The 20,779-nt window shown below is 43.4% G+C and overlaps 1 protein-coding gene across 1 annotated transcript in view; it reads right to left on the reverse strand.

Moving 5' to 3' along the window:
* The window catches only part of hdac4 (histone deacetylase 4), a 130,273-nt gene extending 116,597 nt beyond the window's left edge, over positions 1-13,676 (reverse strand). Inside the window, exons 1-2 of the mRNA XM_070975415.1 lie at positions 13,543-13,676; positions 1,845-2,105 (exon numbers count right to left, since the gene is read on the reverse strand). Of these exons, the coding sequence (XP_070831516.1) occupies positions 1,845-1,866 (22 nt within the window). The 5' untranslated portion in view covers positions 1,867-2,105; positions 13,543-13,676. The remainder of the gene's footprint in view (positions 1-1,844; positions 2,106-13,542) is intronic.
* Positions 13,677-20,779: the final 7,103 nt, after the last annotated feature.

Raw genomic sequence — 20,779 nt, forward strand, 5'->3', positions numbered from 1 at the left:
TTGTGATTTAAGAAAAGGGGTTTTTTTTTTTTTAGTAGACCACATGGGAAGCCCCCATTGGTTGACGTCAAGCACACCAGGGTCTCCATTTTTGAGCATGCAAAGACAAACTCACTGTGAAATATAATTCATGACCTGAAAACAACCTTATGAGTGTCATGAATGCGGGGAGTTCCTTAGCAGACATGAATATTTTCTATGGATTAATCTTCACGTTATGAAATGCTTCCACACAGAATTCATAGGAATCTGGCAGCACTGCTCATCAGTCACTGTCCTTTTGTGTCCATAAGTCTGAAGAGGGATTTCAAAAATTGATATGAAACAAACGACTTAAAACTTGAATTTGTGGATCACTGCCTTTCTGTAAGTCCATCAACACTGCACAGGCCGAACAACAGCTTCGCTCCCACATGACCAGGAGATGCCCGGGAAGCAACACGCGCTTCATCTGAAAGAATCACAAAGATGCCGAGATCGATGTTACCAACAAACTCGAGCTGACCCGGTAACTACATCAGTGACACACAGTATGAAGCCAAGGGCGAAACATAAAAAATGACTTATTCCAACTTCCCAATGAAGCCAATATAGGTTGCAGGTAAAAACAAACCGGCCTGCTGCTGCTCTCATAGGCACAATGAAGGCGTGCGTACAAGCAAAGCAGCAAAAAAAGGACATGCAGTACACCCCATCTATCTGGTGAAGGCTGGTCGAGCATTCTGTTACCGCAACAAAAACAAAACAGTCACTTGCACCAAACTCCTCCTTTTCCACTCTTTTCTCTCTCACACAGGTGCTACAGCAAGTTTCTGTGCTGCTAAATTTAGCCGTGACACTTTCCACAAACAAACAGCTCTGCTTTGCTCCATATCAGCGAGGACACGCTGCTACCTCACTTCCATCACCTGACTCGTGACTGCGTGGCTACAGAATCCATGTTCGATGTGTCCACGTCTCAGTGTGCATGCTGACTACAGAGAGCTGACTTGCAAAGTTTGCTTGGTGCAAAAGACAAAACAATTCATTTTTGCACCCTGCAAATTAAAACACTAATTCAGCAGGGTTGGAAAATTAAACTGACATTTAGCTGAAAGTAACAGCTTTACACCCACTTCAGAACCTCAGTAAATAACTGAATTTCATACCTGCAGTAACACTTTGCTGCATCAGTTTGTCTTCCAGACAGCATTGTTTTCCTCGTACGAACGTGAGTGCAAATCAATTAAACCAACCACAAAAAATACACTTGGATAAACATTTGCCCTCTCCTAGACACCGCTGTGTAATTGCTGTTTAAACAATGCTGCACGCTGGAGTTAGCGGTTTTAGCGACTGTCAGATCAACCATGTTAAATCACACAATCTTCAGAAGATTGAAGCCCTGTGGAAAACGCCAAATCAAAACAGCAAGTTTGTTTGTTCACCAAGGTGTAACCAAACCATCAACTACATCCAAGAAGTACATGTCGCCAGAAGCAGAGTTTTACTTTGCTGTTTTCCATCACTCCAGCATTAACTTATCGCATGTTAAAATGGGTTTGGATGTTCGGTTTAAAAGCAGCCTTGTTCTGGTTCTCAAAGGCATCCAGAATGAAACTCATCATCAGTGCATTTCGGCATATAAACCAAAAACTAAACAAACTGCATTAATAATATAATTGCATAATTGTCATCACAAACAAATAAATGTATACATTTACATCACGCAAATTTAGCACACATGATCACAATGATAATTCCTACTGACAAGCATTTTTTTATTCTAACAGCAGCAGGGTTTTCTGTGTCAAAGCAACGCCATGCGCAGAAAGTGAAAAACAACATGCTTTTCTTCATCTTACCTGATCGAGTGTGAGAGCTCATTGTTGTAGCTGTTGTTGCCGGGCAGACTTGACAGAGGTGAGCAGTGAGTGTGTCAGTGCACCTCCGTGGTGGCTGTAGTGACCACCATGTGCTTCGCAGCCAAGTCGGTGCTGCCAGGTGGAGGCGCCAGGCCAAGGAGGGACAGAGAGTGGTTGTTTCTTAAGACTTCATCTCACTGCGCCGCAGGTGGAGACCTCAGCGGTGTGTTGTGGCAGGATTCCTTCCACCAAACGGTCGGGCTGCGATGGGGGGGGGGGGGGGGGGGAGGGGGGGCAAAAAAAAAAAGTGTTTTCATGTGCAGGGGAAATTCCGGAGAGAAGCTCGTTTAGAGATTAACACACAAGTTAATTTCACATTTAAAAACAAATACGCTGGATGATAAATCAGCGCTTATCACGGGCTGGTGTCCTGTAGAGGTTTTGTCCCTCCCTGCAGTTATTGAGCCAAAACTCCTGTTTACCTGAAGCCATGTGTGGAACTTTAACAAACCAGGAAAAACAAAGACCTGCAGGTCAGCAGCCTGCAAAGAACCCCCGACTGCCACTATCTATGACCCTCACTGTACATGCAGAAATCCCCCCTTCTGCATTAAATGGGCTTTTCAGTGCTGTTCAGAGACCTGTGGTGCATATTTCACTTGCTGTGTGAGTGAAGTGTTTCATGTGCAGCAGCGAGCTGGATTGTGGCTGCCAAGGTGAGGCTACCAGCCACAGAGGAGAGAAGTCACGGCCAACAACAACGACAGATCTGAAATTAAGCTGCAGTGAAACTTGTTGGCAAAGTAGAAATTAAATCAACACCTTTTAAATACATGCTCGGCTCTTGTTTGGTGCTGGACGCCAAATATAAGCAGTGAATTAAACTCATTACAAATATTAACCTGATTGTTATTAAAAGGAATTTTATTAATCGTGGAAACGAGAAAAGAAGGTGGAAAACAGCTCTGGCTTCTTCCCAGTAAGAGTTGCGTTATGTGTCTGTTGTTTATTAAATTAATGTGGTTTCATTTGAACCATCTGGGTTCACTAAAGTCACAGCATGTTTACATAATCTAAATGCAACAGCTATTACTGCAAGTAATTTCAATGTGGTCTAATAGCTAAATCGAAATGCTAAAAATGCACACTGACAGTCAAATTCTGGTGTAAACACAATTAATAGAATGTGACTTCCCAACAGTTTCGACATTCGCCAGCCTCGAGTGACATTACTGAATCTTCACTTGCACAGCTTGCATGGTCAGCTGTGGAAGTCTGCGCCTTAATAAGAGACTCTTAGGAGCCTATAATGAAATGCAAACAGAGGCTCAGAGTTACTGTGGAGTCGATAGCAGAAGAGAAAGAGGAAGAAAACGATTTATACTGTGTGTGTGTGTTACACAATCAAAACTGCAAGGAGTATGTAAACACACACACGCACACACACACAAGCAGCCTCTGGCTATTCAACCCTAACAGAAGCTAAAACTCACCTCTGTCACATCTAACAGGTGTCAACAGAGCTAAACACCAACAAGTGGTAATGAGAGCTGCGATCAGTCACTAGAAATACCACAGAGGCCACAAGAACGTGTGTGTGCCTTCTCTCTCTCAAACAAATACACACACACAGTCTCTTTGTTGTCCCCGTTACTTTAAAGCCGCTGAACCGAATTACTGTCAGATGAGTGAGTTCAGTGGAAAGAAGGTGCGAGCGCTGCACGGCCAAATGACATCTCATGGAAACACGGTGCTGCCAGAATTCTCCAGGGTCTTACTTCACTTATCAGGAATTACTGAAGGAGGAAAACAGTCCCTTAAGTGAACGACAAAGGCCCAGCTCGTTTATTAGCGTGGAATGTGAAGAAAAAGAAAGGCATCACACTGGAGGCATATTAAGATTTGAGGTAAATCTACTACAAAATGAGCTCCAGTGTTGCCCTCGCAGGTTCAATGCAAAGACACTGAAGTGCAAACGCAGTGTGAGCTTCAATTTGTTGGATTTAAGAGAACAAACATCAGTGTGATGCTGTGACGCTCTGAATTTCTCATTGATTTCAGAGTTTGTGTGCAGCGCCTCGCGGCATCCCTCAGGCCGGGGGCGAAATGACCAGAGGCGAGGTTTAGGTGTTTGCGTGAATGTCTGACACGGGTGTGTGCGTGTTTGATACTCGCACGCACGCACACGACGCTTTGATAAGCAGGTGTGTCAGAGTGAATGTACGAGGTGTCAGAAAAACACTGGAGGGCAGCGGTGCTATTCTCAGATCCAGCTGCCTATTTTAGTCAAAGGAGTCGTCTGTCACACAAGAATTCAGACTGTGCTTTTACAGCTTGTCAGACTGTGTCAGCAGTCACCTCAGGCGTTCAGTCCTCTCACTTTCTCTCTTTGCCACAGTCAAACAAACAAACAGAAAAAAAAAACAAAAAAAAAACGCAGTGCAGCTCAAAGGGAAGCCAAGTCTGCTCCGTTTCTGACACCGTCAACCTGCAGTCTGCAGCGCTGGTCAGCTGTCAGCTGTGCTCGTGCGATTTTGATGTCATTTCACTTTTTCAGCCATTCAAACTGTTCTTCTGGGATCCTATTAAAACTGAATATTTGTACAACACTGCAGGTATTTTTACTGCACTGCAGAACCATAAAAAAAACACACCACCTGCATCCCTTCGTGCGTCTCATTGCCTGACACTTCAGATTGGACGAGATTTATAGTTCGCTTGGCAGTTAAGTTTGAACCTGGAAACGTTTCATGGCGCTTGACAGGAAAACGGCTCTCAGGACCCCTTAATGGACTTCATTTCCCAAGCACTCTGAGCGCTGCCGGGAGTAATCACGATGGCATAAAAATAACATGTGGTCGGGTAGTGAGCAGTAAACAACAATTAAGAGACCCCTTGCATAGCTCATGAAATGAATCATTGAAAATGCTCTTGTGCCATAAAGACAGCTTCTGCCTCTCAGCTCTAATTGACCATGAATTATTCAGCTGGCGAGTGGGATTAGTGGCACCGCCTGTACGCTACTGATTGACATGTTCCTGATTTTTCTTTATTGCTGGCAAAAATAGTTGAGGCGTAGAGTCTTTACAGTGAGCGATATTAGCTTAGAAAGCCCAAAAGAAAAGCTCCCTGCGAGCAGAGAAGGGACAGAATATGTGATACGTCTGCACTGATGCTGGTTCAGTTGAGGGCATGGCTGTGTCACACCGAAGCGACATGAGAGTAAAAGAAGAAGCATGACAGCGAGGAGTGAGCGAGCACACGTTGGAGAAGAGCGAGTGACACCCTATCTGGCATGAAAGGACCTGCAGTAACACAACACTCCCTGCTGCTCGTTCATGTTTGCAAGCGAACAAGGCCGGCTATGACCGCAGGACATCCCATCAATCAGCTGCTGGCTGAACGAGGACAAGACGAGGAGCTCAGGCATCAAGCGGCGGAGGGGGGGATCATTTTTCTTGTGACGGAGCTCTGACAGCCTGGGCACAGTTAGTGAGTGGCTGCATCGCACCGCAGCCTCCACCTGTTGGCCCTGACTCGAGTCTCTGGGGGAAGATATCTGCGATCATTACTCCCCAGCCTGTCTCGCTCTGCAGGGAGAGATGATGTCAGAACAAAGATGCCAAACATTAACCATTCTGCTGTGCTGCTCATGGAAACAAACTTTTCTTCTCAAGCTGGGTGACAGAAGTGAATATTTTGTAGTGGAAAGCAAATGAAGTCAGCCTTTATGGGGGCTGACACCAACATCGTGTGACTTTGCTTGAGACCTGTCACTTGAGCTGTGCACAAATGCTAATGAAGGCAAAGACATCCCACACAATATTCTCCCAAACTGAATCACTTCAAAATAAATTTGTAATGCAGGCCTGTGCTGAGTGCTTGTTTTGCATTTTAAAGCTTACAAATGAGGGTCGTTACCAGACCGCTATAACCAGGCTAATATCAAAAATGTGGAACTGCAATTCAGTTCAATGTGAATAAAGCTTTGCAGAAAAACACAATGGATAATGGCTGCAAGCACACGCCAGCGAAACTTTCTCTGCATGTGAAGCTACCAGCAGCACAAAAGCTCAATCGTATTGCCTACATATAGCAAACATCTTGATCTAGCAAGCTTACAGCACTCCTATTATGCACTACCTCACCATGTGGACTATAGCTCCATCGTAGCCAACCTCAGCTTGAAAACCTGAAAACCTCACACCAATACCATTCAAGAGCTTCTAGTGAATGGCTCATGTCTGCATTTCATCTCTCAGAGCAGCTCTGTTATGCTACGAGAGCACAGAAGTGTATGAAAAGAAAGTACAGAAAGAAAGTAAGAGTGAAGTAAAGTGAACTTCACCGAGGTCGGCTGTCTCAAACCCTGACTGCCTGAACTCTAAAGGTATGTTTAAACTTAGAGGTCGGGGGGAAAAATGCTCGAGTGTGCCATGTTTCCCCTTTGTGTGTGTGCTCCTGTGAATCCTGGAGAGAAACGTGGGGTTGGACATTAAAGCTGCTGGCATCACACATGATGACACACCATGATGAGGAACTTGCACCAGGCCTGTCTGCTTGTGAGCTGTGGAAACACATAATGAACAGAGAAATGTGAAACTGCTTTTACATGAAATCAGACATATTCCTGCGTTAGACATCTCATTTTTTTTGCCCTTGGTGGTGTTCGCTGCTTCTCTAGATTCTCATAGTTCGACCTATTGTTAGCTACCTCACAGCAATAAAAAAAAAGTCAAATAAAAAGCAGGAAGTAGCATCTTTCCGTGCAGTGTGCCAAGTCCTGTGAATGACAAAAACCCACTCCACTTCCCTTTCTTCACTCACATTCTTTCAATGTCACTCCTTAACCCATTCACCGGTCTAACGTCTCTCCGCCTCGCCCTTTAGTTATCCCCCATTCTGCATCGCGGAGGTTCTGTTTTCCCGAGGAGACAGCAGGCTTTCTCTCTTTCGGATGAGTTCTGTACGACCGCGGTTGAAGCAAACGTGGAGCTGCTTTCACATGATCAGAACAGGATGACTTCACGCTCAAAGAAAACACTGTCAGAGTTGAAATCCTTTGACACAGACCACTCAGTTCCTCTCATTTCCACTCAGCGCCTGACCGGGTGCTGAAAACCGAGCTTGACTTTTGCTGCGTGTGAGCTCCTCTAGAATCAGAACAAACAGGAGGGAATCAGGTGCCATAGATCACCTGGTAGACTGGAACGGATCAAAATGTGCTGCATTATGGCCCCGTGACCAGGTGGAGTAGTGACTGTCTGAGGTGTATAAATGGTTATTTGACCCTCCATCTTTCAAGCTGTGCTCTATCCAGAGGTTTGACAGTCAGGAATTATTCCCTCAAGTACGAGTGTCAGGACATTTTAGAACAGCAAGTCCGTCCTGGAAAACAACACAATAACACACACGAGGCAAAATCAATCAGTCTTACAGAGTCTCACGAAGCCGCTTTTGGAAGAGAATCCAATCTGTCGGATCAGCTGATTCTATTAATATCAACTTTGATCACAATCTGCCCTCAAAAGCCTGAGTGGGACATCTGTCACCAAAATCCACCTTTCCTATCTTTATGTAAGCAGTTGCCTGCGGGGGAAGGCAGTTGGTTTGTACACAATGACAAATTACTGTCTTAACAACCAAAACATACGCTAGATTTGCAATTTCCAAACAGCAAATTGGTTTTGGCCATCGCACACCCCACGCGCACGGACAAAAATGAAAACTTTAAATCAGTTTTCAGTCTGTGGAGGAAAATAAATCATGAAATGCTGTCAGCATGTGGGTTTTAACGTGTTTTTAAAAAGTAAAATGCCAGGGGATCGTTGCGGCCCTGATTAGGTGTGATGATACATAAGAAGGGGGTAGGGTGGTTGACGGTTTGCACAGTCCTGCTGGTTAAGTGTGCCTGTACACCACAGGGTCCCGTCACCAAGCTCCTACCCAAAACTACAGCGCCATTAATCGACTCAATTAGTAACCATTAGCGTGACATCCACAACACGTCCACGAACAAGGACGTCTTTGCCAACCCTCCCAAAATGGGTTCAAAGTCAGGACAAGGTCCCAAGCGAAGCACAAGGAGCTAAAACGGGTTTATTATTGGAGCTGTGAGGCACAACAGGGGAAAGCGGTCTGAATCTGGGAGAATGATTCGCTGCCATGAACTCGCCGGGTGGCCACAAGGATCAACACAAGGATTCATCAAGCCTCAAATCACATCAGTTGAGGCTGAGAGCTTCTGTATAGCTGCCCATTAAAAGCTCTGCGTCCCTTTTCCTGCTTTGAATCTTCCTCTTGTCTAAATTTACTGCTTCTGTGGCCTTCTGGCCAATATCCAGCTTCTTCTCTTTAAGTTGCCCAACAGGGAAAAGAAAAGGTGAAGTGACTGTGATTGATTCCACTCATCTTGGTCTTTTATGTTTACCTGGAAACATTTTTAAAAATCTAATTCAACGTCACCACTAAACCGACCGTTTGCTGAAAGGTCGTTGTGAAATAAAGTTCCCCCCAGTTTTATTCCCACTGTATTAGTGGCTTCTCAAACATTGCGTGTAATGGAGAGAAAGACTAATAAATGAACAGAGACAGAGAACAAAGACACAATAAAATGCTGAATCACAGTGGGCTGAGGGGAAGACCCTGCCAAGCAGCTTACAAATTCATGCTGCATGAACGTGTCTGTGCTTTACAGAGTCCTGTCACCTTATTTGTCCCCGAGTACAACAGTGGCATTAACAGACCCCATTAGCATCCATTAGCGTGACAACATCCAAAAAATGTCCACAAACAAGCAAGTGTTCCCAGCGCCAGCTTGTGCTAAATGATGGGAGGAAGTTGGAAAGTCATGCCTGGGCCCTGACAAAGCACGATGGAACTGAGCTAAATGAGCTTATTAATGACATTACAAGAGACAAACTTGGGGGCAAACAGAGGACAAGAATTAAGTGCTCCAAAACTTTGGTGCGGCAGCGATGTGAAAGATGGCCCGTGAGCCAACGGGCTGGATGCAGTTCAGAAAGCATCCGTTTGATTACAGTTGAAAGTTAGACCACGTTAATCATGCTTTTACTGAAGGCGGACTATTTAAACCAATCTCACATCTAAGTAAAGAAGTAGAACAGTAATATCCTAATAAAATAAAATATCCCAATATTTACCTCTGTATCTATATATTGGTGGTTTTACTGGAAGAGTTCCAAACTGTTTAAGAAGGTAAACCTGTGTGCATTTAGTCTCACTGTGTTTTATCTGCCAGAGCAAACTCCTATCATTCATATGTGTACATTATTGTTTCACTACTTTCATATATAGATAAAAGAAACCTCTGGATGAGGACTTTTCATACAGGCAACCCAGAAACTGAAGCTGTCTCGAGTTCAAATCTATCTTTTGTATATCAAACACAATCTGCAGACGTGAAGGGCGGCTTGAAAGCGTTTCCTCAGTGATGAAAAACAGCAGCGACAGACCGTCAGTTGTGATTTATTTCACTGTTGTGGTATAAAACGCAACTCTTGTAAGGGCAACATCAGCTGTTCGACTATAGCTGGGACCTTTGTTTCCAACACATGTCCTGTGTCCATGGTGAAGATATTAAGACACATTAACCGAGTGTGCACTTGCAATCTAAGCAGTGCGGCTCAGTCTCAATACTCTGAGTAGCAGCTCCATAAGTGAGTCTGGAGCTATGGATGAAATTAAAAAGTGACGAATTTTAGCTTCAAAAACAACTTCAATTGAAATTGGCTAAGTGAATCTGTCACGAGGAGACGGTGAACAGAGAAGTCAAATTAAAACAAGGTGTGGCACAAGACCTTTACCTGTAATGAAGTGGTAAGAGGTGATGGAAGCAGCTCTGATTAATACTCTTCAATGCTGCAAAGCCACAAAAATAAACTTTTTTTTACACCAGTTAGACTGAATCAGACTTTTCACATTGGTTATTATACATCTCATGAATCAAAAAAGTCTGCTTTCGTCTGCTTTAGTACTAGTACTTGCTACTAGCTGGCAGGTGCAGGAAGGTGTTGGACAAACAGAAAGCACGCGACAGGTGGGACCATTAAGTCAAACAATAGAGGCGGCTTTTGACAGATTAATGTGAGAATACTATTTTCAGGTCAACCAGGTCTCCATACCTGGTTATGTGCGGCTGGCTTCGAGCTCTGCAGGCATTCATCTGCTGTCCTCTGTTATATTTGTGCATCAAAATACGACAAGATGTAATTAGCCGACTTTTAAGATCAACAAATGTGCACACATGCAAACTTAAAAATGTGAAGATGTTACCCTGAAAATGTACTGACACAACATCTCTCCGTGTAGCTTTGACCCCTGAATCCATTTTGTTGTTTAGCATAGTAATTTTCACACAAATAAGCTGTTTGTGTTGCTAAGATTTTTCCACCTGTATAAAATATGACATTTGAATATCAGCCCCTCGAATAATCAAATACAAAAAAACAGACAAATTCAGTTAAAAGAGGCAGAGATATTTATCTTCATACCACCACTATCAGTAGCCTGCAAAGGCCACAATGCAGTGCAGCCATATTTCATATATAGCACTGGTCAGAAAAGGTATGAACATCACTCAACACAGAGTCTTTGTGTGGGACACAGCAGGACAGTGATCACCGCTAAGAAAAGCATTCAGTCACACCAGTTAATCAGCATTTTTTGTGGCTGCATCGCATTACGGTCTATTGAACCGGTGGCAGAGAAAGGACCATCCGCCTTTATTCCTTTATAAGCGTGTCTTCATGTGAACTAGAGGTGTAGCAGCTGTGTTTGTCTGAACTGTTGAGTACAGGACGTTCGGTTTGGTATGCGACGCCCTCCGTCCAGTACCCCCTGTGACCCAAAACAGTCTATTTATGTGGACTGCTCGCACTCGTGGAACAAAAGTTATCCAGCGTGAGTTTTATTTGGAAAGTTCTGGCAGCGCACCACTTGCTTTCTATCAGCTGCAGCAGGCTTTTCAGCTTAGCCTGGTCAACCAGGTGAGTCAAGCCCATTTTGTGTCGCTGCCATCCAAACGACAAACACAGAGCTGATGGATCCTCCTGTGACATTCAGGGCCTTTTCACACCTGCAGGTCTGAACCACTGTGCAGCTACATTTGTTAGTTTTGGTTTCATGCAAGTGAAGTAAAGAACCAAACATTGGTTTGTAGACGGCCGTGCATCTGACGTCAGCATGTTGTCAATTCAGCAGAGAGCCTTGTGTTGCAGTTTGAACGAATGGAGCAAAATAAATTAATATATCAATAACTGTTGCCACTGTAAGTAATATTATAACGGCAATGCTACCAGCAGCACCAGTTTAAAGCACAATACTCGAGGGTACTTTCAAATTCCACAGCTCATTTTATTTTGTTATTTTTTCTTTTTCCGCTTCTGATGATAACCTGTAACCTGCCTGTAAATTTGAAGAGTCAGAAATGTCCAGACCAAACAGGTGTGAAAGGGCCCTCTGATCCACTATAATGGAGCTTTATGGTTTCCTAGTAAAAACAGACAAAGATTAGGGACAAACTGCATGAGGACACTTCAACAGAAGTCGGGTGTGTCTGTGGAAACACTTCAAACATGTCACAAATGCCGGCATCGCTCGAAAGTGAGATGAGACATAAACTAAGTGGAAGGCGAGTCCTTGTGCAGCCTGGTGCTGCAGATTCAGACCATGGCAAAGCAATAAGTCATGCTACAGGAGGGTTTATCACTGCAGATATACGACCACACTCAAGCGTAGAGAAGACAAGATTTAGGCAAACGGTCAAACTGCTGTTGTTCGATAATCACCAACACGTCTTATGATGGAGCATTATTGGCATTTCTGCTATTTATGAGCCACTGTTGACTGTTTATGTTTTTCAAAGTAAATGACAAAAATGTTATTTTCTCTGTTTTTGCTGCTGTGCCAAAAACGTACCGAACCATGACCCCAAAAACCAACGTACATACTGTCCTATAAGACATAACAGCCTTGATGTGAGCAGTGAATAGAGCCTGGTGAGACCGGTGAGTCTCAAAATAAGATCTTACGCTTAATTCTGGACACCAAAACCTGATCTTTTTTTGTCTCACATCAAACACCACTGCGACTGCCAGGGAGCTGCATCCTTGAAGAGGAGCACTCTGAGCCTTTTTCCTTTTTTTACAGGGCTGCAGTGACCTTGTTCCTGTGGGGCCTGGACTTTACGAGCGTGCACCAGCAGTCCTCCAGAGCTCGTAATGCTGAGGGAATAGTTTCCGCTAGCTGAGGCTTAAAGGGGTTTAAACAGAGAAGAGGCAGAGCCCTGCCGCTACGACAATTCACAGCTTCCACTCAGCAGTTAAGTGGAAAGTTAAGGGAAAGTTAAATGAAGATATTGAGCAACAGATTCTGTTTCTGGCACCACTTATCGTTGTGAAAGGAGCCTTAAAGCTATTTAACACCCACTTTCATCCATCTCATCCACACAACAAGAAACCATGCCTGGCTTAAAAGCCTTATATTCACAGTTGTCAGCTTTTGTAAAAGCACAAAAAGGGGGATTCCACTGCTTTTACACTGGACCAGGTCTATAACCACTCTACTCAAACCTTGACCACATTAATCCAGAGAAGTTGATGACACTGGTCAAATCTGGACTAGATTAACCCCAGAAGCTGAGCCTTTTCTTTGTATTGGAACAAAAACTAAACAAACAAATATAATGGTTTCACAGCTGCATCTGGTTTAAGGTTTTCTGGATGGAGAAAACTAAATAAAATAAAAAGGTTGCCCAAATCAATCAAAGAACGGGCATAAAGTCAATGAAATTGTCCTTAACTTTGGCCTTAAACTCCGAGCTGGAAACGAACTTCAGCGCCGTCCTGCTGCTGCTCTCTTGTGTTTACACTTCATGGAGACACAAGTTTACACCCTGAGCTGCGGCAGCGGCGGTTCGACCCCAGCAGAAACCTCCATCTCACACACACACACACACACACACACACACACACACACACACACACACACACACAGAGAGAGACAGAGAGAGAGAGAGAGAGAGAGAGAGAGAGAGAGAGAGCAGTCCTGGTTGTGCCATCTGAAGAACTGTGGGGTAGTTTTAAGTTTTTTTAACGCACTACAGTTCCTCTTAATGTGTGACGTACTTTACTGGGAAACATAAAAGCGTAACTGGGTGACAAAATTCCCTAGTACATCTGGTAACTCTTTACACTAACCTCACACTCGGAAGGAAGGCTGTATATTATGGCGCTGTGCTGCAACACAACGCATAAAGGGAAGTGTGAAGTTTGAAAAGTAAGAGTTTTTGTGCTTAAAAGTCACTTTTCCGACGTGACAGCGAGGTTCGGTTTGTAACAGTGTAGCGAACAGTGAGATTTAAAGCGAAGGTTGCCGAGCAACAAAGTTGCACAACACGCGCCGTCGACACTTTAAATCCACTCCAAACTGGTAACAATGTTCAACAACGTCTGTCTTGCGCAACACTCGCACTGTCCTCCTGCCGTCTGTCAAATGCGGTACAAACTCGCAGAAAAAGTGAAGTTTAGCTGAGTAACAGCAACTCAGCTTCGAGGGGGAAAAGCGCACAGACCCGCGACAAGACAAACATTTTTTTTGAATCATGATTTTCTCTGCAAGCCAAAGAGAGAAGCTTGTAATTGTGTTCTGTTTTTATTTTTCTAGAAATAAACGCTACCTGAACGCAGCACCCTTAGGCGTACATGGCTGATCTTCTCCCGGTCTACAGCAGCATCCACGGGCAGGGTTTTAGGACCCGTCGGTACTGTGAAAAAATCATTCGACTAGCAGCTCCGCCATACTGACTCGGTCACGTGTCCACCTCCTGCGTTTCCGGAGGAGGCGGGGCCTGCGGAACGAGATGACTGACAGCAGAGTGGCGCAGTGATGTCAGAATGAGTGGACGCATGAATGAACTGTGTCGGCCTGCTTTCCACGTTATTTAAGCAGACAATACAGGACACTACCACTGCTGTTACACTGAGCCTTAGAACTGTTTATGTTGTTATAAATATTAGTATATTTTTTATCATATTTCATTGTGGTACTCAACAGTAAGTTACTGTATTTCACCATGTTATTACTATACTTACAGCATTGACATCCTGACATTGAATATCCATGACTAAATAAGCACCAATCAAAGTCAAAGTTCAGAAAGACAAATGTTTAGTTATCATTCAGGCTGCTGAGTCTTTAATGGCCCATAACTCAATATTCTGTTCATCGGGACTGTGAGGCTGTGATTGGATCAGATTTGATTGACAGTGGTATCTCACCAGCAACAAAGTGCTGTGTTCATGTCATATCAGTCAGACCGTAATAAAAACAAGACGGAACAAACTTTCATGTCAGCCTCTGAGTTGTTATTACAAGTCGGAGATTATCAGGAATTTCTGACAGCTACAATATCTGTGACAAAAACTGCTGGCAACATAGCTGCAAAGTCTCCGCTGCTGAGAGTTAAGTCTAAATAAAGTCTACTATAAGCACTAAGATAACCGATTCAGCTAATTAAAGGGAGTCTTACACTGTTTGTATCCAGTTTCACATGATATCAATCGGCTACAAATAGGAAGTGGTTCATTACTGTTTAGCTTAAAAGGAAGATTTTTGTCCTGAGCACGGAAAGTGAAGAAACATGATATGCCATTTTGAAAGCATGTATTATGGGAAACAGGAAGTACTTCGACACTGATATACCACAATAGGTTTAAGCTTTCAAATAATGTGGCTACAAGGCTAGCAAACATCTCGATATAATGTGTGAGTAGTGGGAATAACGGGAGGTTTTCTAGTTCTTCCCTTTCTTCTGACATTGTCATGCAAAGAATCCAGATGCCATATAATTCAAATATTGCTAAATTCTGATTGGTGCCCAGAAGAACATGACACCATCGTCCAGCTGAGCTCCGACCACTTAAAACAGGTGAGAAGAACATGGACAAATGCGAAAATACAGAAATTTCTCATGTCAGATAACTAATACAGCTACAACTTTGGCCGAAAAAGAAGTTTGTGTGGTCATGAAATGTAATCCCATTACTTGAGAACCTGCTTGAGAAAATGTGTTTTCAGCGCCTTTAACTGAATATGTAGGGTAAAATGAATGAGCATGCCACAAAGACACAAGTCCTCATTTCCTAATAGACTCTCAGCCTGACAATCCCCAAAGTAACATATAATACACAGCACTCTCAGAGAGCTTTTGTTGTCACACATTTGCAAAGTTCAGTGCACTCTTTGTGGGTGAATTTTGTCATTTGCTTCCTCGTGTAGCCTCAGTCTGACTCACCCTCCTCTATTTCACTTGATGATTTCCAGGTAACCTTTTCAAGAATGACTTTGAGCAGCTGTGGAGAAACGTGTCTCAGCCTGCCGCGTTCAGCCGTTGCTTTAATCCTCACTGTAGGTGGAGAGACACAGACCAACAGTAGATTTTCCAGTTGGGAAAAGTGAGACTTGCTCGTTAATGGTGGGTGTGTATCACTGTTGGTTAAGAAAATGATAATCTGCCTCCTGGAAAAGAGCCTTTCTTCCAAAGCTTGATTCAATTAGAAATTAAGATGATTTAATGAAATGCTTTAAGTGGTAGTTTGCTTGCTTTAAAGGGACAGTCCCATCGCCACAAACCAGTAGTACCATCATATGCAAGACAGTGAAGCCTTACCTGTTGCTGTTGATTACCTCTACTTCTTCCTCATTCAGCTCACATTTTTTCCTCTCGGCAGGTGAGGCGAGCACCTCCGACAAAGCATGAAACAGTTGTTGATGTCAGGCAAACTCAAATTCTTCCGAACCAAGAAGAGAAACTTTACTGTGAACTTCCTCCAGCAAACTGCTCCTTGATGTGGGCAAGCTTTCCCAACAATCCCATTACACAGTCACTAGCTCAGGCTCATGATGTTACACCGAATGAAAGCAAACACAAACTGTCACTGGATTTCCTTGTTTTTTATGTTGACTGCATCTTTGTAACAGTTTGAGAGATTGCAAACAGGCTGATGGTAGCACAGAAATGCTCTGTGAGCTCTAGATCTGTACTGATTGTGAGCATAATCACAAGTGCGAGTTGTGTAGAATATAACAAAACAACACTAAAAGATTTAATCCAATATCAATAATTTATCATTTATCCAGCATATATTGAATTTTCTTAAGCAAACACCATTATTTGTTTCTTCACTCGTTTTAAAACTGGATTTTAGCACGAATTCATTTTAAAATAGACATTAACGCTGTCCCTGAAGAAAGCCTTTAATCATCAAATCACATTTCCCCCAAGTTTTAATGAACAGTTGTCAGCACAGGGGCAGCAACACAAATCTTAAGGCTTAAACATGCAGCAAAGACATCACTGACAGGTACTGCCTCGAAAACAAAAACAACACAATATCAGTGAAAATAGAAACAATGCTCTTTGGGAAACTGTCTTAATTAGGCGGCTGAAATAGAGAGCCAAGTGGTGAATCTGCTTTCTTCATCCCTTTGAAACACTAACTCGTCTGCTTATCATCCAAACAGACAGTCTGGAGCTGATTATGGGGACTGGACAGGAAATAATAAAGTTTTTTCTTCACGATCAAAGCAGAACCATCCTCTCTTGTAAAATATGGGCTTATACATATAGAGGAAAACACTTAATATACACAGCGACTAAGGAACTCGATAAACCGCAGTTTTGTGGCAGCTGCATGCTGACATCCAGCAGTGTACAGTATGAGCTCAGCACAACAATAGACCATTAATGCCAGACTTTAAGGACACCTGATGCTGCCACAAAGACAGCAGCATTAAGACTGGGATTATGTAAACACCGGCACCATAGTTTTCAGAGTCAGGGCCATCTGTAAAGAAATGGAAGAACTCAACCCAGTGGAGCTGCTCTCTAAAGAAAACACTGACAGCATAATAAGCATCCACTCCAATGGGCTTGTCCACATTAGCAAGTAAAGAAAGCTCATCTGAACATAGATGGGACAGCACAACCCGGGCCACACTCTCCTCTCAAAGGATACCACTGACAGCATAATAAGTATTCTCTGAAACTCGCCCATGGCAGTGTGAAATGGGATGCATCCAGAGTTTGTTTAATGGAAGCAGATATGGCTCACACATGATGCTATACCGTTCAATATCATGCACCCCCAGCACTTCAGGCAATTACAGAAGATTTTATTAGGACCATTTGCTCCAGTACTACTGGAGCTCGCTACGTATAGCCACTGCTGTCGACACATTTCATGCAAAGTTTCTCATGACGGTAGAATTTAATCTGTAGGATTCATGTGCATAGACACAAATCTTCCTTTTTTTTTAGTGATACTCAGCACAATTTTCAAACTAATGTATTTCAGTTGGAAGTGTTTTTCATGTTTGCTCCACGTCCACTGTCGTTCATGAAATATTTTGCGGTGGCACAGTGGAACAGTGGCAACACTGACGCCTCACAGCTAAAACGTCCCAGGTTCAATACCCACTGGGGGCGCAGTGGGCGCTGAGGGCGTGTCCTCCACCATGCCTTCGGTGCCTGCTGCCCCTTATCTCAAGGAAAGGTCTCTGTGCGGAGTTAGCATGTTCTCCCCGTGGGGGATCCTCCATAAAAAAAAAATGAAACCCCCCTCTAAAAAGATCACCACCTGACCAATGGTGACAACAAAGAAAACTGGGTCAACGGGCGCAGGTCGGATGGCAGCCCACCGCTCCTGGTCTGCCACGGAGGAAGGACTTTCCAGGATGGGTCAAAAGCGGAGGATAAATTTCACCAATGCATGACGTGTGTGCATGTGCATGTAGTGTGTGACAAATAAAGGGGATTGTCCCTCTGATTCTATTCACATTCCACAGTCAATCATAACTATGCAACAACCAGACAGATTTTCAAAGTAAAGCTGGCTCAGAAACATTTCAGGTGATGGTTGCTCTTTGGTAAGGTTAAGGCACCAAAACAGCTTGGTTAGGTTTAGGATAAGATTATGGTTGTGTCCCTTAAAGTGCATAAGATAAAGTTCTTTTCTGATGAAGCGGTAGGTCTTGGGTGCATGGACTGGACACCTGCTCATCTGTTCATGTATGTGCAACAGTGTGTGTGCAGAGTGGGTTGCTGATGTGGGATGTAGATCAGAGGGTCTGGTGATTAATAAATACACTCCCAGTCCGGGACTCGGCTGGTCTCATCACTCTGAAACAGTTGTGCCAATCATAGTGAAACATGACAACACTGACTCAATAAATGAAGCGACACTTCCATAACCGAATGCCTCCTGTGCATACAGGCAGAGTTACTGGTTATAACAGGCCTGTCTGTTGTGTGTTGAGGTATGTGTTGTTATTTTGGACAGGTGTATGTTTAGCATGTAATTCAGTGAGGGTAAACACAGTGGACAGCGTGTGTTGGCACTGTGCTCTGGCACTTCTCAAATCAGATTTATCAACATGCCTGTCTGCGGCCTTCAGATGGCTGCAGGGATTTGATGATCTGAGATGATACAGTATATAAAGCAAGATACTGTACACTGTAAGAATCACAGACATTCCTGCTTTAACCACATTAAATGTTATTTTCATGCTGATTTAAATGGATCTGCAGTACATTTGCTCTTTGTAGCTCTTTCTGACATCAGCACCGGAGACAGACGTGGAACTGAGACAACTACTCTCAACACGACCTCTCACGCCCGTTTTCCACCCTAAATACCAACCGCTTTTTGTGCAGCCTCATTTCAACGAGCTCCCACCTGTTTGCAACTCTCCACCCACCTGTTCAACATCTGCTCTGCACCAAAGTATCACACAGACAGCCAGTGCAACATTCAGGATGCTGCTTGAAAGGACTGTTGCACCGGCAGCAAAAAGGACCCTGATTGTTCCAACCAAAATGTAATTATATTCAAGTTAAGTAAAAATGCTTACATGCAATTTTCTCTATTAATATTCCATTTCCCTTTCCTTGTATTTCTGGGTAACATGATCCTCCATTAAGTCGCTCTGTCTTGGTGATGTAAGATTAAATTTACAGCACCAGTTTGATTGGAAAACAGCAAAAGCAAAGCAGTGGCTGATAGCATGAGCAGTCACCATGGCTGATCCACCAAAGTCCCACCCACACTGTTTGATTGATGTGTGGAAAAAAGAGACATATTATTAGTGTTGTGTTTTTTATTTGAGTTACAGGAAACATAAAGTGCAGAAATTCACTGATAAAAAATGGAGCACAATAAGTTAGAATCATGACTCTGTAAACAGCTAAAAACAGTACAAAGGTGTGTCTAAAATTCAGCTAATCTTTATTCAGGGCTTCAGCAGTAGAGGCTCAAAAGAGGAGGCTCTAATGAGGTATTAAATGATTAACAGGATAGGAAAGAAAATGCTAATTAGCATTAGCATTGGCAGCATGTTTTGCATACAGACGGTCAGGTTGAACTTAATCGTTTAACAACCATGTGATGACAACGGTCCGCACCGCCTATCGCTGGTATTCTCCAACGGTCATCACTGTCTTTTTGGAAGCTGTCATATTTGCTGTTTTGAAAGTCATTGGCAGTCAACCTCCGCAGTGGTTTACCAAGAGGACATGTTGCATTTAGCTCAAAGTGTAGCCTCACAGTCACCAGCGTGGCTGTTGAAAGCCTGAGAGGAAACCAGCCATCCCTCAACACCTTTGTGGAAGTTTTACCGATCATTTTATGAGGTGTCAGAATGTCAACATTTAACAAAGTGACAAAACTGACTCATTTTTTTCTGCTGAAAGAGTTTGAATGACAAGAAAATGTAGCAAGAGACATTTTTTCTCACCTGTGCTGACACTTGTTTTGTCAGTGTTGTCAGCACTGGTGACACTTGTCTGGGCTTTAGAAAAAAAGTCTGACAGAAAAAGAGGCTTTTATTGGAAACTTTAGCTCACTGGAGTTGAAGACAAAAGAGAAACCTAAATGTCATGACAAACCTGAATGTTGTCGTTAATAGGGGCCCTGCAGCTATGCTGTATAATTTGACATTTTGTTTTAATTCGGCAAAGTGATGTCAACATAAACCTAAATGAGTCACAGTCTCCACAATAGTACTTTTTGGTTGTCATTTGAAATGCTGCCAAAGTCAACTCTGTGTCTCAGATGAAACTCGGGAGCAGGATTTGTTCCAAGTTGTCCGTCATCTGTCGACTTAGTGCTTGCATGGTTAATAGTGACAGTATTCTACTTTTTGTCAGTAAAAACAATATGCAGTTTCTCTTCATTGCACCAAAATACTAATAAGCCACAACTAATTCCTCTCTGCTAACGGAAGCAGCTTGTACACCCAAAACGCTGTCAACAACCCTCCAGAAATGCCAATACAGGCCTTTTCAAAACACCTGCTTCATCAAATCTATCTGCTTTTCTTCCAAACACGACTGGAAATTCTATTTGAGCTCCCGAGTCATCCAAGATCTGCAGGAAATACACACTGTGCGCCTTCATTGTCATGTTGCTTTGACAGCAGTGGATGGATTTCCTGCACGTTATGACGGGAAGATCAATTCTTCCAAACCCGCGATAGCCTAGCATTCTCCCGAGAGCACAGCATTATCTTTTAGGAGATAAGCTACAGTTGGCACATTTGCACGCCGTAGGTTGATGCAATTCAAAGTGGGACAGAGCAGCAGAGGGTAGATGCCTGGGCATGCAAATGCAGCACACACGATAAACAGGGGAAATTACTGGTACTGTGATAAACTGCTGTGAGAGAGCAGGATTTTACTTGTAACCCTTTTGGAATAATCTAATAATATTCCTCTTTTCCATTATCTTATTTAATTTCAAGATTTCAGCCACCCACAGAAGAAGGGGAAAGGCTAACAGGGCGTGTGTTTGTGCATCCAGCTAACTTAATTAAGGCCCAGGGTTTCAGTCCTTTCTGTCGTGAATGCTCAGCTCATT

This window comes from Chaetodon trifascialis, chromosome 12 (assembly GCF_039877785.1).
Source record: "Chaetodon trifascialis isolate fChaTrf1 chromosome 12, fChaTrf1.hap1, whole genome shotgun sequence".
Classification (NCBI taxonomy): Eukaryota; Metazoa; Chordata; class Actinopteri; order Chaetodontiformes; family Chaetodontidae; genus Chaetodon; species Chaetodon trifascialis.